This window comes from Mytilus galloprovincialis, chromosome 2, assembly GCF_965363235.1.
Source record: "Mytilus galloprovincialis chromosome 2, xbMytGall1.hap1.1, whole genome shotgun sequence".
NCBI classification, from domain to species: Eukaryota; Metazoa; Mollusca; class Bivalvia; order Mytilida; family Mytilidae; genus Mytilus; species Mytilus galloprovincialis.
In genome coordinates this window covers 82591280-82605111 of record NC_134839.1, presented here as the reverse complement: position 1 = coordinate 82605111, position 13832 = coordinate 82591280, and the positions used below count along the sequence as shown (strand labels likewise).

The 13832-nt window shown below is 32.5% G+C and overlaps 1 protein-coding gene across 1 annotated transcript; it reads left to right on the top strand.

The window, feature by feature from the left end:
- The first annotated feature begins 1363 nt into the window (after positions 1 to 1363).
- Positions 1364 to 9622, top strand: LOC143064604 (glutathione S-transferase-like). Its single transcript, XM_076237537.1, has 5 exons — positions 1364 to 1450; positions 6930 to 7141; positions 7833 to 7967; positions 8392 to 8545; positions 9003 to 9622. Exons 1-5 carry the CDS (start codon positions 1428 to 1430, stop codon positions 9211 to 9213), a joined length of 735 nt encoding a protein of 244 aa, XP_076093652.1. The 5' UTR covers positions 1364 to 1427; the 3' UTR covers positions 9214 to 9622.
- Positions 9623 to 13832: the final 4210 nt, after the last annotated feature.

Genomic DNA, 13832 nt, shown 5'->3' with positions numbered 1-13832 from the left:
AACAAACAAATATGTCAACAACAAAAAACCCCAAAAGACTTATAGACAAAGTAAGATAGGAAAAAATAAATACAAACATATCAATGTTTTTACCATAGCACAATAACATACGTAATGATGGAATGTATAAGTACCGGGCCACTTCAAATGCATATCACCAAACATAGACTAAACAGTTAAAGTAAATGAACTGTATTTATAATAAATTAGTCTGAACATTTTCAAATTTATGGCCTATGTTATTATGGCACTGGATGATTATTAACAGCAAACTACAGAGTACTTATAATCATATAAATAAAGGAAAATGAACCGTTATGAACAGAAACTACTGAGTGTCTGTAATCGTATACATGGACGAAAATGAAATAAGGATGAACAATAAATAGGAGAACATTATATCATTACACACAAGACAAATGTGTAATTAAAAAATTATACCTGTGGTTTATTTTGACATTCGTAATATATAACGTTTGTTCGATGTGTTGTATGGTGAATAAAACAATTACAGAAGTGAACTTTGAGAAACTTAAGTCAATATCAGTCCTGTGTAGATGAAACATGTAATATGTCGGCAATAAAGAACCTTGTCCGAAACCTTTTCATTTGATTTAACCATTTGTCTAAGCTCTTTCCGTTTTGAATTTTCCTTGGAGTTCAGTATTTTTGTTATTTTTTTACTATGCTAATTTTTTTTCAGAAACTGTCTAATTTTTGTTTATTTGCAAAAATATGCAAGTTACATGCACATGAGCTGTACCCTGTTGCGGATACATATTGATTCCGTTAAAGCTAATATAGGGGGTATCGAGGCGGGAGTGGTTAGGGTATGGAATTTGCCCCAAAGGTGCAAAAAGCGTCGATTTTGACGATTTGTTTGTTCTATTTTTTTACCTGGAAGACGGAGGGATGCTGCTAGGTGTATCCGTTTGTAGTCTGTATGTAGAGTGGACCCCATTGAACACATAAACAACAACAGTTCTTATTTCAGAGTGAAACAAAAGTTGGTAGAGCAGTGTAAAGAATATCATATAGACCAAAAACAAGAAATTTCCCGATTTTTGACTTCAACTGTGCCTGCAACCGGAAGTAGTTGTTTCCTATGCGTTCTGCAATAATAAGAATTATTAATAGTTACATGCTTGACGGTAAACAATAGTTGTTGAATTTTTATGGCTTTGTACTTCTAGTGTCTAGTTTTTAAATACAGAATTCTTTTGTTTTTTGTTATTATATTAAATCAAAAAAATGTATAAGCAAAGTGTCAACATGGTTGTTATACATAACAAGAGTGAATTAATGATATGCTGTAACCACAAGTCTATTTTCGTGTCTAATACTTCCTTTACGTTACGGTAGACCAACTGACACTATGTGTTAGTTTATATTCAACCAGAGTTATCTCTCTTCTTTCTTGTATTTGCATGTTACACACACAGGAAGTAAGGTAAGTTTTAATAAATCGTCTTATGTACCCTTATGCAGATTTTAATGTGTAATTTTAATGTAAAACGTATACGACTATTTGATTATTTGTATAGATATAAACATTTGTTGTACTACAAAGCTCGGATTAAACCAATATTACACATTTTGCAGTTTCATATTTTTTTGTTACTGTGATTAAATTTACATTATCTAATATGTCACAATTTAGAACATATGAATATTTTAACTAAATAGCTCTATCCTATAGAAGAAGAAAAAACAAAGTTTTTATTTGCATTACATGGGCTCACAAGTACCATATCCCTTTATTACATATTATTGAAGACTTGGCCTATATAGCTGAACGACACACGCTCGGACAAGACACTAGGGAATATTTATTAGCAGAAACTCATTTATGATTAATTATAACAAACGATAAAAGCTCAAAATAAAGTGCATTGTATAAATTAAATGATTCATTTCTATAATACATGTATCAAAAGGTTATAGACAAAGGTATTTGTATTTAATATTTTTGTTATACAGCATTATAACGGTAGACATTACAGACAAATAAGAATATATCTTTAGTATTGTAAACGATGATAATTGTTGATAATATTAACAATTAAATTCATTAAGAGTTGTTTCTCTGTCCTTTTATAAAAAAGGTGAATGTCGTGGATAGACTGGTTCTCTGTCTTTTATCTGTTTGGCTTTTACCCCCCCCCCCCCTTTCAAAAAAAAAAAAAAAAAACATTTCTGGCGATCTTATTCAAGTTAATTTTTATATACATATCTCGATTGTGAACGGTTATGAGCGCTTAATCTCTAGATATATCATATTTCCAAGTAAGTTGACCGTCATCCGTTTTACGTTTCCCAATCATCGAAATGATACCAAAAAACATTAAAATTTAACAAATTTGGTTTTGTAGGTTTAATATATAGTGCGTTGATGTAATTGATAAAAACAGATTAAGAATTAAATTTGTATTTACACAAACTATGCCTTTGTTTGCTTATAATGTTACGCAGCCGCTAAAAAAGATTTTGATGATTAATATTATCAGGAACGCTGAAAAGTCTCAGATCTATAAATAAATAAATCAAATACTAATTTGTATCTAAAGAGGATGACCTCATCAGTCATGACTTATCTTCCTACGGGTTTTAACAGTAAAATGTAGTCAGTAATATATAGTACAATAAGACGATAAAATAGCATACCCATACAATAATAAAATTAAAAAAAATAACACATTAAGCTGCTTTTTTCCAAGAAAAATAGATATTTTTTAACAAAGATACCAGAGTAATGTGATTGTGCTTGTTGTTATATTAATCATTAGTATTCATTCGTATGCATTTTTTTGATAATATTATGGAATTAATATATTGTTTTTTTTGATTATCTGACACTTGCAATATTATTGTTAACATAGATTTTAAGTAAGTGTATACTAATTTTAAATCAAATCATTTTCTTTGCTTATGCGTTCATGTTGAAATTATCAAGTTTACACTATTTTCTTTAGCCCATTTTCTGTGTTAATGATTTTTTGGGGGTTTAAGATAATGTCTTATAATCATGATCTGTCGCAAATAATTCTTAATTTTTGTCTAGAATAACGTGTTATAAAATGATATATTGTCCATACTCTATGTAAATGACTGTTTTGTTGTTGTCTAACACAATGCTTATAATATGGTTTAAAATAATGACTTACAATTATTATCTATCGCCTATATTCTGTAGTATCAGCAAAACTTTTCAGACAATTCAGTATGATGTTAATCGGTATAGGTATAATAACAACTACTGAACAGTCTGAATATAGATTGAACGTATTTGAATTGACTGCAGGCAAAAAGTCTTAACTGAACGGTATTTACCACATTCTGCATATATCTAAAAATTGACTAAAGACTCAAAAATACTCAATAATCTATTGTAGAGACTATTACGAATTGTTGGGATAGAAATGATCGTTTAAGACTTTATTCCGTTCACAAGTGTAGAAAAAACTATAAAAAATCAGTACAGAATCAACAAATCGACTGAATTTATACTTCTGTTCACATTTAGGTGGTAACATAGCGATTTTTACTCAATCAAAACGCTTTCAAATGCAAAATAAGATAAACTTTATTGATATTTTGTGCTGTAACTTCAATGTTGTCCCGTGTTACGGATGGAGTTAATCTCTAACAACTCATTTAATCTATGGTATTTACTTATTGTTTTTCTGCATTAATCAGGCTGTTTTAATAAATTTCACATTTTTTATGTTAGGGTATTGTATGGTTTCTAAATGGTATCAGGTTTACTCATTTTAACAGCCCATGCGATGTCCTAACAGCACAGTCTTTTGATCTATAGGAGTAGTTGTCTAATTGGTATCCACGCTACATATCCTCATTTTTATATTGACAATAATAGCTAGTTAGTTTCGAAATTAATAAAATACGATTGCGATTAATTGAAAGGTATAAACACAGAAAGGAAACAAAGGAGAAAAAAAAGACTTCATAAGTTATCTAAAATTGTGTCCGATCCTATTTTTCGGTTTGAACAACGAAAACAGCTATAAAGTAAACCATGGGAAAATTGAATATTCTAATGAGAAAAGACAAGGGCGATTAATTTTCTCACTAGCAATCATACAACATCTCCTTATTTCAAAGCAAAATAGACCACGATAAAACAAATAACAGCAACAAAACATGACTTAGAAGACTAAATAGTGCCCATGCGAGCTCCATAAAAGCCGCATTAAGCTCAGGTTCAACATTCAAAGGACTCCTATTGCGAACTATTGTTAAACTATATAAAGAAATCTTGTCAAGTGTATAATATCCTTGTTTAGTGGAATAATAAATGTCTCTTCTCTAACATCATCAAACAGACTGATATCAAGTAGAACATACACTTTTTGTGCATCTTATATTCGTTTGTATAGTTAAATTATACTAGTAGTATGGAGTTTCGAGATATTTATCAACTCTTAAAGTAAAGAAAATTAATTTAAAAAAAACATCCGATTATGGTAAATTCAAATATATGTGGATCTTTTGGTGCATAAGCATAAATTCCGACGGAAAATATACCGGACATCCTTTTTTTGAGAAAGAAATCATAAAAAACTAACAAATATTTCATAAAAAAAAGAAAGGCGGGTACACCTTTTTAGGTTCGTGCGTTTTTGACTGCATTGTCTTACAAACGAACAAATAAAAGCAACAGTAGTTTACCGCTTTTCAATATTCATAGTTCGATTAAGCAAAACATAATTCCGGGTAACAAACTCAAAATCGAGAAATCACATCAACTGTAAGAGGAAAACAACGGAACTACAGATACACTGAACTACAACAAAACCAAACGACAATATACATAGAAACAGACTATAAATAACAGATAACTAGGTACTCATTTTCGGCAAAATGTTGTTGATTGAACCTGATTTTACGGCTAGCCAAATGCTCCCCTTCCCGCTTCAATAGCAATGTAAAAAAAAATCCCCTTAAATGACACTACTACGTGACAGGAATACAGTATATTTGATACTTCATCGCGCTTCAGATTCCATTTGTTTTTATATATTTAGCCTATGTGTTAATATATCGGTACTATGATATAAAGTAGAAGAGGCCTAAAAATACTTTTCTGGGGAGTTATAACAACACAGGAAGGGTGTTTGAATAAAAATTAAAAACGTTTTGTGCTTCTACAAATGTTAAAAACTAAGGTGTATTTCTTACTTCATTTTCTTATTTTTTTTATTTTCTTTCACTCAATTTTCTATAAAAAGACAGTCAATTTAATTATTTTATCAATGAAATGCACAATAAAAGTCGAACACACAGTGCTCTAACGCCCCTTTAAATGTAAACTGAAAAAGCCTTGGCGAAAGACTTTACAAGTTGATCTTAAAGATTCTTAACCAACTCTGAAAATTTTCTAATCTGCTAATTAATGAAAATTTAATTCGAATTTTCTTAATAATTTTTAAAGGACCATGTACCTGTTCGTTGTTTCAATGATACAGTACTCCGCCATAAGTATTCGTAAAACAACAATGGCGGTCACGTCACGGAAGGGTAAACAAGATTTGACCGTCGTCTCCATGTCACAATCGGGATGGCAATGAATCTATATATAGATGATCATGTGGAAAAACATGTGGTTGTCATGTGACACGTGCGTAATGACGTCAGAGGCGTCTGCACTTACGTTGTATCTAATGTAAACAAAATGGGTCGCAAGGGAAAAGAACTGACATCTGATCAGAAAAGTCGTCTCGCTGCATTAAATGATGCAGGTTACAGAAAAAGTGAAATCGTCAAATTGACAGGCATTAAACAGAGTACTGTTTACAGTTTTTTGAAGAGGTATGAGCACCGGGGTGATATAGAAAACATTCGGAGAACAGGCAGACCAAAATCCTTTCATGACCGGGACATGAGAAAACTTTCCCGTTGTGTAAAAAAACATCGCCGTAAATCTTTATCTGAAATTACTAATATTTTTAATGAGAGCATTGATCGACCTTTCTCTAAACGAACTGTTGAACGTAAATTACATTCTGATGGGTTTCACAAGCGGTCAGTAAAGAAAAACATTCGTATCCGTGAGGTCAACAAGAAGAAACGAGTGGCATATTGCAGGGGGAATTTACATAAAACTGTTAATGCACACTGGAGTAAAGTAATCTTCAGTGATGAGTGCAAGGTAATCATTGGGCAGGATTCTCGTGTCAGTGTCTGGAGAAAGGTCGGAGAAGAGTGGCTGACAGATTGTATTTGTCCTCCATCTCAGCGCAAGTATAGTTTAATGATCTGGGGATGCATCACTTACCATGGTGTCGGAACTATTACTGTTGTTGAAGGTAACATAAATGCCTTAAAATACATTGAAATTATTGACAATAACTTGTGGCCAGTGGTTGTTCGTCATTTTCCAGATGATAACTACGTTTTTCAAGATGATAATGCCCCCGTCCATCGAGCACGATCTGTTCAAGATTTTCGTAGGGAAACGGGTCTAAAAAGCATGAACTGGCCAGCTCAGAGTCCCGACCTCAATATTATAGAGAATTGTTGGTGGGTATTAAAAAGGGAACTGCAAAAATAAATAATACCAAAGACCTGGAACGTGAAATTCGTGACATATGGGACAAATTAACTGTTACTTACCTGAAATCGTTGTATAACAGCATTCCAAGGAGGATTTTACGAGTAATGAGGAACAAAGGAAACATAACAAAGTATTGAGGTAGGATTTTTTTATTTTGTTACTTGTTAAATAGTTCCAAGTTTTTTCAGGTGCAGATTTATCTTGACTGGCGGCCATTTTGTTTTTACGAATACTTATAGACTTATGGTATTTTATTTTAAAAATACCCACAGCCTTTCCATGTGTTCTCTTTAATTGACAACCATGTATTTAAAAAATGAAATGCATCAGCTAAATATTATTTCACTGCATGTAGAATGACGGAAGAGGCAGGACAGACTGAAGAATGGGAGTTATTTTACCATCATTTCCTCATCGGACGATCTGCATACATTCGACTAATATTTGAAGAACTTGGTATACCGTACAAAGATATGATAAAAAGTAAAGAAGATATAATGAAATACTTCTACTCCAAAGATAAACTGGCAGGATTTCCTGTACTCTTCCCTCCTGTCATCCGAAAAGGTAAAACATACGTTCACGAACGACACAAAAGCATTTAGAGTAAGACCATAAATCATGAAGATAATATGTTGCCGCAAAAAATAACCAAAAACAATTCATGACAAATTTGATCAAAGAAGTTTTATGATGTTTGCAAATCAATGCAATTTAGAGAGGAAACAAATTGAATCTTGAAAAGAGACACCTTATGACATAAATGTTAAATATTAATTGGTATCATCGCGGATTACTATAAAGGTGAATTGCTTGCCAAACTGCGATTAAGTACTTGCCAAACTGCTATTAAGTATTTGCCAAACTGCTATTAAATACTTGCCAAACTGCTATTAAGTATTTGCCAAACTGCTATTAAGTACTTGCCAAACTGCTATTAAGTATTTGCCAAACTGCTATTAAGTATTTGCCAAACTGCTATTAAGTTCTTGCCAAACTGCTATTAAGTTCTTGCCAAACTGCTATTAAGCATTTGCCAAACTGCCATTAAGTACTTGCCAAACAGCTTTTAAGTATTTGCCAAACTGCTATTAAGTATTTGCCAAACTGCTATTAAGTTTTTGCCAAACTGCTATTAAGTACTTACCAAACTGCTATTAAGTACAGTACGTAATGAAACAAATACCAAAATAATAGCATAGTCTTTAAAAATTAAATGATAAAACGTTTGGCAGTATTCCATTGAATATTCTTCTAGGCGATTTTCAGTTAGGACAGACATCAGTAATATGCAAGTACCTTGGTGAAAAGTATGGACTGGTTCCGGATAATGAGCAAGATAAATGGCGTGCTGACATGATTAACACAGAACTTCATGACTATTTGGCTCAGGGTAAGATTAGAAATGTAATCAGATTAATTTAGGTGGAGATTATAGTTACTGGTTTGAAATTGTTAGAATCTCAAAGTATGTGAACTTGTGACCGAGTATACAGTACGGAGAAAAAACTGACTGGAAAAAATGTGAAACACGCAGTATTGTCTCGCATAATATTGTTTTTTTGTTAACTTCTTTGATATTTTATTATCTAATATGACTTTTTGTATTTTCTCCCAATATAAAAACTTGATTTGCCAATTTTCCTAAGGGGTTTATGGAGATGATATGTGTGACAATCTTAGTGGAAACTTGTTATTCACCAAGATTATAAGTCATTGCGCGTTGAAATTTATTTTTTTAATAAATTGAATAATTAGGCCTCCTCTTTTAAAGCAATACTTCTTAATATTTATTATATATTTGGTATCTAATTCAGGTCGTTTGGCTTTTCACGGAATTAATCCAACCGCGTCTTACTTCACACAAGTAGAGGAAACTAAACCATACATAGAAAGATTTGCTGCTGAAAGGATTCCAAAATATCTGTCTTATTTTGAATCTGTACTAAAGTACAACAATGGTGGTAAAGGGTAGGTATTATTTAAAATTCAAAATTTAATCTTACTGACTGCATGATAATGTCTTTTCTCAGCATAGTAAATTGATATAAAAAAATATCGTTTGGAACTACGTGCACGTGCCAGTGTCAATAAAATTAACATCACCGACACAGGTAAAATAGCGATACACAGATTATCATTGGTCATCTCTTTGAAATGACCAACGACAATCTGTAATTAATTGGGGCACTACATGACATAACCCATTTATGCTTGTAGAAAAAAATGGTTAAGGATACATGTATCTAACAGTTAGATGTTTCCATTCAATCAAAGTTTTTCACTTATAATCAAAAATTAAAGTTGAACTAAATTACAAATCTTTGTTTTTCATTATCTATTTCAATTAATCATGTGTGTTGCATACATCTTTCTTATAGGAATATACCTGGATACATTTATAATCCTGTATTCTTTATTATTTTAGATTTCTATTTGGTGACAAACTAACCTATGTCGATTTGACACTATTCTGGGTTTTAAAGGCCACGGAAGCAAGTTACCCCGACACTTGGAAGAGTGCAGATTATTGTCCTTTATTAAAGTCATTTCGGGATCGGATTGAAAGAAGACCAAATATTGCTGCATATCTCAACTCTGATAGATTTGTACCGCTTGAAAATAATAGCATGATGTGATTTAAACACCGTACGAGGATCACTAGTTGATAATGTTTACGTCAATTTGAATCCGCTTGATATCTGTGTCACTGGCAATCATACTTCATCTTTTTATATGTATATCAATGATTCAATTCACAACAAAAGAATGCATATCACCCTTGCTTACGCGTTTACACCTGGTATCACACGGTGTGTATAACTCTGAATTATTCTCAGTAATGTCTAACCAATATGGAGGTGATTGATAAAATAGTTGCCATCATTCGCTCGTTTTTCATATCTTTTTTTGCTTTTTCAACCATATCGTAATTGTGTACAATTATTTCGATTTGTATAGGGTATCATCAGATATTCGGTAAATAATCTTAATATATTATTTTATTACTGATTATACATGACACATCAAAATAAAGCTTTCTCTGTACTTGAACATTTTAATTGCCTACTTACCGAGAAGACCACTACTACCCTGTTAAATATCGTTGAGGTATAGGTCTCAAAGCTGAAGGGACTATTCAATACCTTATTCACTTATCTCGGAGTTTATATTAATTGACAATGAGGGTCGGTTGAATACTAAACTTTACGAAAAAGAGATGATTTGTGAACTTTCCATTATTAAGTAGCAACACTCCAGTAGCGCCTGCATACGGAGTATATATCTCCAAATTGATACGATATTCCCGTACTTGTATTTCCTATCATGATTTCCTTACTAGATGGTTGCTGCTCACAAGAAAGCTATTAAACCAAGAGTTCGAAATGGTGAAGTTTAAATCATCCCTTCGTAAATTTGACGGACGCCAACACGAGTTGGTTGACCGTTATGAAATAACCGTTTCACAGATGATATCGGATATGTTCCTTACGTCCTAACGACAACCCCTTCCCTTTTCATGAATGTGACCTACCGAATTAGACTATTTACCGGATTTGTAATAACATGAGCAACACGACGGGTGTCACATGTGGAGCAAGATCTGCTTACCTTTCCGGAGCGCCTGAGATCTCCCCAAGTTTTTTGTTGGGTTTGTATTGCTTAGTCTTTAGTCTTTTTATGTTGTGTCATGTGTACTATTATTTGTCTGTCAATTTTTTTCATTTTTAGCCATGGCGTTGTTAGTTTGTTTTCGATCTATGAGTTTGACTGTCCCTCTGGTATCTTTCGACCCTCTTTTATGTAAAGTAATTAAAAAAAAAGACGTGGACTTTATTTGCAGCGACAACACTATATTTGTCATGGAGGTAGAACAGATGCGAAGTATAATTTGAGTCTTTGAAGATCGATGTTGCATATATATTCATAGAGCCATTCAGTTTGTTTCATTCTAATTTGAATCAAAGACCTCATAGCCTAAACGAATTCTGAACGCGAATACATTTTAATGTCTCCATTGTCGCTTTTAGCCTATTGATTAGCATAATCATCGATGGAACCCATTAGTATTTTTGGGATAATACATTTTGCAGAGAAGTGTAATTGATAATGTTTGGATCATCAGCAAACAATAACGGAACCAGTCGTATTGTATATGAAAGATCATGACGAGCTAGGCTAGCATGTTGTATCAAGAAGTTAATAGATATAGGAAGATGTGGTATGAGTGCCAATGAGACAACTCTCCATCCAAGTAACAATTTATAAAATTAAACCATTATAGGTCAATGTACGGCCTTCAACACGGAACATTGGCTCACACCGAACAACAAGATATAAAAGGCCCCATAATTACTAGTGTTAAACCATTCAAACGGGAAAACAAACAGTCTAATTTATATTAAAAAAAAAACGAGAAACGAGAAACACGTATCAATTACATAAACAAATGACAACTACTGTACATCAGATTCCTGACTTAGGACAGGTGCAAACATTTGCAGCGTGATCAAACGTTTTAATGGTACCAAACCTTCTCCCTTTTTACTGAAACAATAGTATAACATCACAACATAGAAAAACAGACGATGCAATATCAATTGGAAGGCTTAACTCAATCAAAAAACGTTAATTAACACACTAAGAACGAAAGTTAAGACTTGAAATCGCCAATATTGAACATAAAACATGTCTGAAATTGAAAATAATGATTAGTGCCTATTGGTTACTTATTGATATAGGTATATTTACACTACAATTTATGAGTTGTAAACGATTTACAATGCAGGGGCGTGGGAATGTTGTCGTTAATCACATACAGCTTATAAACAGTACTGTAAACTTTTTGTGAGATATTCATTTTCATGACGTTTTACCTGCAGTCCGTGTTTTTCAAAATTATCTGTAATAGCAATTGTTTTGCGAATGCATGATTTGTCCGGCTAAGTCCTTATTGACACTTCCTGGATAAGGGGGGACTGTGGCACAGTGACTGTTATTTTTGGATGTGTGTCATGCCGGTTTACGTTTATAGTTTTTTACATTCATCAGACAGTTACTTTTCGTTTGAATTCTTGCACATTTGTCATTTCGGGACCTTTCATAAAAAGCTTTCTGAGATGAAATTAAAAGTATATGATAGAGAAAATCTAGCCTTGTTATGTACTTCTGTTATAACAATAAATAGACAGCATATAGGCTTTGAGTAACATATCAACTAATTAAATATATTAAATAACGGACAAACTTAAACAACTTTATTATATATTTTTAAATTAGACTGTCAAAACATTGGAAGAAGATATACATCTATCAGATTTTCCTGAAATCCCAGTAATGAATCTAGCAGTTTTGTCTCATCTTAAAAAATCTCAATAACAAATGAACCAAATCATTTCTAAATTCAAAGTACCGTCCACTGAAAATCAAAGTACTGAAGTGCTGAAAATCGAATGACCGCAAGTTCTTATTGAGGGTACAAGCAGTTAGCACAGAACAAAATACCATCTCTATACCTGAAATTTAGGTAAATAAACACATCTCAGATACCAGGTTAATTAAATTTTGAATTACGCCGACGCACGTTTCGTCTCAGAAGACTCATCAGTGACTCTCGAATCCAAAAAAGTAAAACAGGCCAAATAAATTACGAAGTTGAAGAGCATTGAGAACCAAAATGCCTAAATGTATACATTTTCGTGGATGATGAATAAATGTCAGGGAATTCAACCTCACCGCAATAACTATTATATTGAAGTGATATAATGATTCGTTATCAGTATACTCTTGTTTGTTGTTATCAATCATGCGCGTAGCTACGTTTACGTCAAAACGCACGGGCGTACACTTGAATTTGGTAAAACAAAATATTTTCATCTAGATATTATTAAAAAAATTGGTTAACAGTACATCAACCTTCTAAGTCTTTCTTCAATTGCTTGTAATTTTGAATAAAAATGACAAAATTGGTGCCATATTTATATATTTGTCTAAATCTACCGTGATTTCTATACTCGCTTTCCTTTTTTAAAGCAATTCCTTATGTACTTAGATTCGAAATGTGGTTTGCATTTTTTTTAATTATAACTGTGTAGATGTAGGTTCAGATGTCAGTCCATTACAGGATTTAAACATTTTTGCCCAAGTTTGTCATGAAACTTGGGCAAAAATGTTTAAATCCTGTAATGGACTGACAAATGAATAAACTTTTCGCGGGGAGAAATTTCAGGCGAGAACCAGGGTTCTATTTACACACTTTAATATTGCACCTGAACAACTCAGAAAATTAATCATTTCATGTTCATTTACGATTCTAAATAAACAATGAATAGATTAAACATAAAAAAGAAACCATTTTGAATCTAAAGAATTTTGTTATTGATATGAGTTTTCAACGACAGGAATGGTATGTCATTCTCGACCATTTTAAAACTTCCGGAGGCTTAGCACCCGCTCATCTACATTGGCCTGGATCCAATAGGGCCTTTAAGCCCTGACCGAGGTTCGGGCGTACACTTGAATATGACCTAGCTACGCCACTGTCAATAATAATAATATTTGTATAACAGTTGTATATAATTTCATCCATTTGTATATCATTCTATTCTACTATTCTTATGATCGTACACTCATCTGTAATAATTCGTGTTTCTAATAGATTGGATTTAAGTAGGCATTTATATTTTCCCGTGTTTGTTGCAAAAAATTCTTAACATGTTTTCCGCATGCGTATATAGTTTTCAAAGGTACCAGGATTATAGTTTAATACGCCAGACGCGCGTTTCGTCTACAGAAGACTCATCGGTGACGATCAGCTCAAAATAGTAATAAAGCCAAACAAGTACAAAGTTGAAGAGCATTGAGGACCAAAACACAAATTTTCGATACAGTATTAATATATATATTTCTCACGACAATTGTTTTTAATATCATGTATTTATGTTCTTAAATATTGTTTTCATGCAAATTTATTTAGGAAATTGATATGTAATAAGCGATAAGGAATGTTAGTTTAGATTTTATAATATCCGCGTAATTATACGAAATACGTCCGATTTTTAGCCAAAAAAAACATGTCATGTAAGGAGAAATGTCTGTGGCAACAACACATCGGAATGCCCTCTAAGTCATTTGCTGTATAAATTGCGTGAAATCTATTCGAAATGGGAATGTTCTCTTTCCAGAGCATTGTATATTTATAAAGGATACAATTGCTTGATATATAACATAAAAGAACAACAAAAAAAGACCAAGACGA

Excerpts from the sequence above, each read along its gene's own strand:
- LOC143064604 (XM_076237537.1), top strand. The coding sequence starts at position 1,428 with ATGTTACACACACAGGAAGTAAG. Across the intron at positions 7,142-7,832 it reads CCCTCCTGTCATCCGAAAAG|GCGATTTTCAGTTAGGACAG; the intron begins GTAAAACATACG and ends ATATTCTTCTAG. Across the intron at positions 7,968-8,391 it reads TCATGACTATTTGGCTCAGG|GTCGTTTGGCTTTTCACGGA; the intron begins GTAAGATTAGAA and ends TATCTAATTCAG.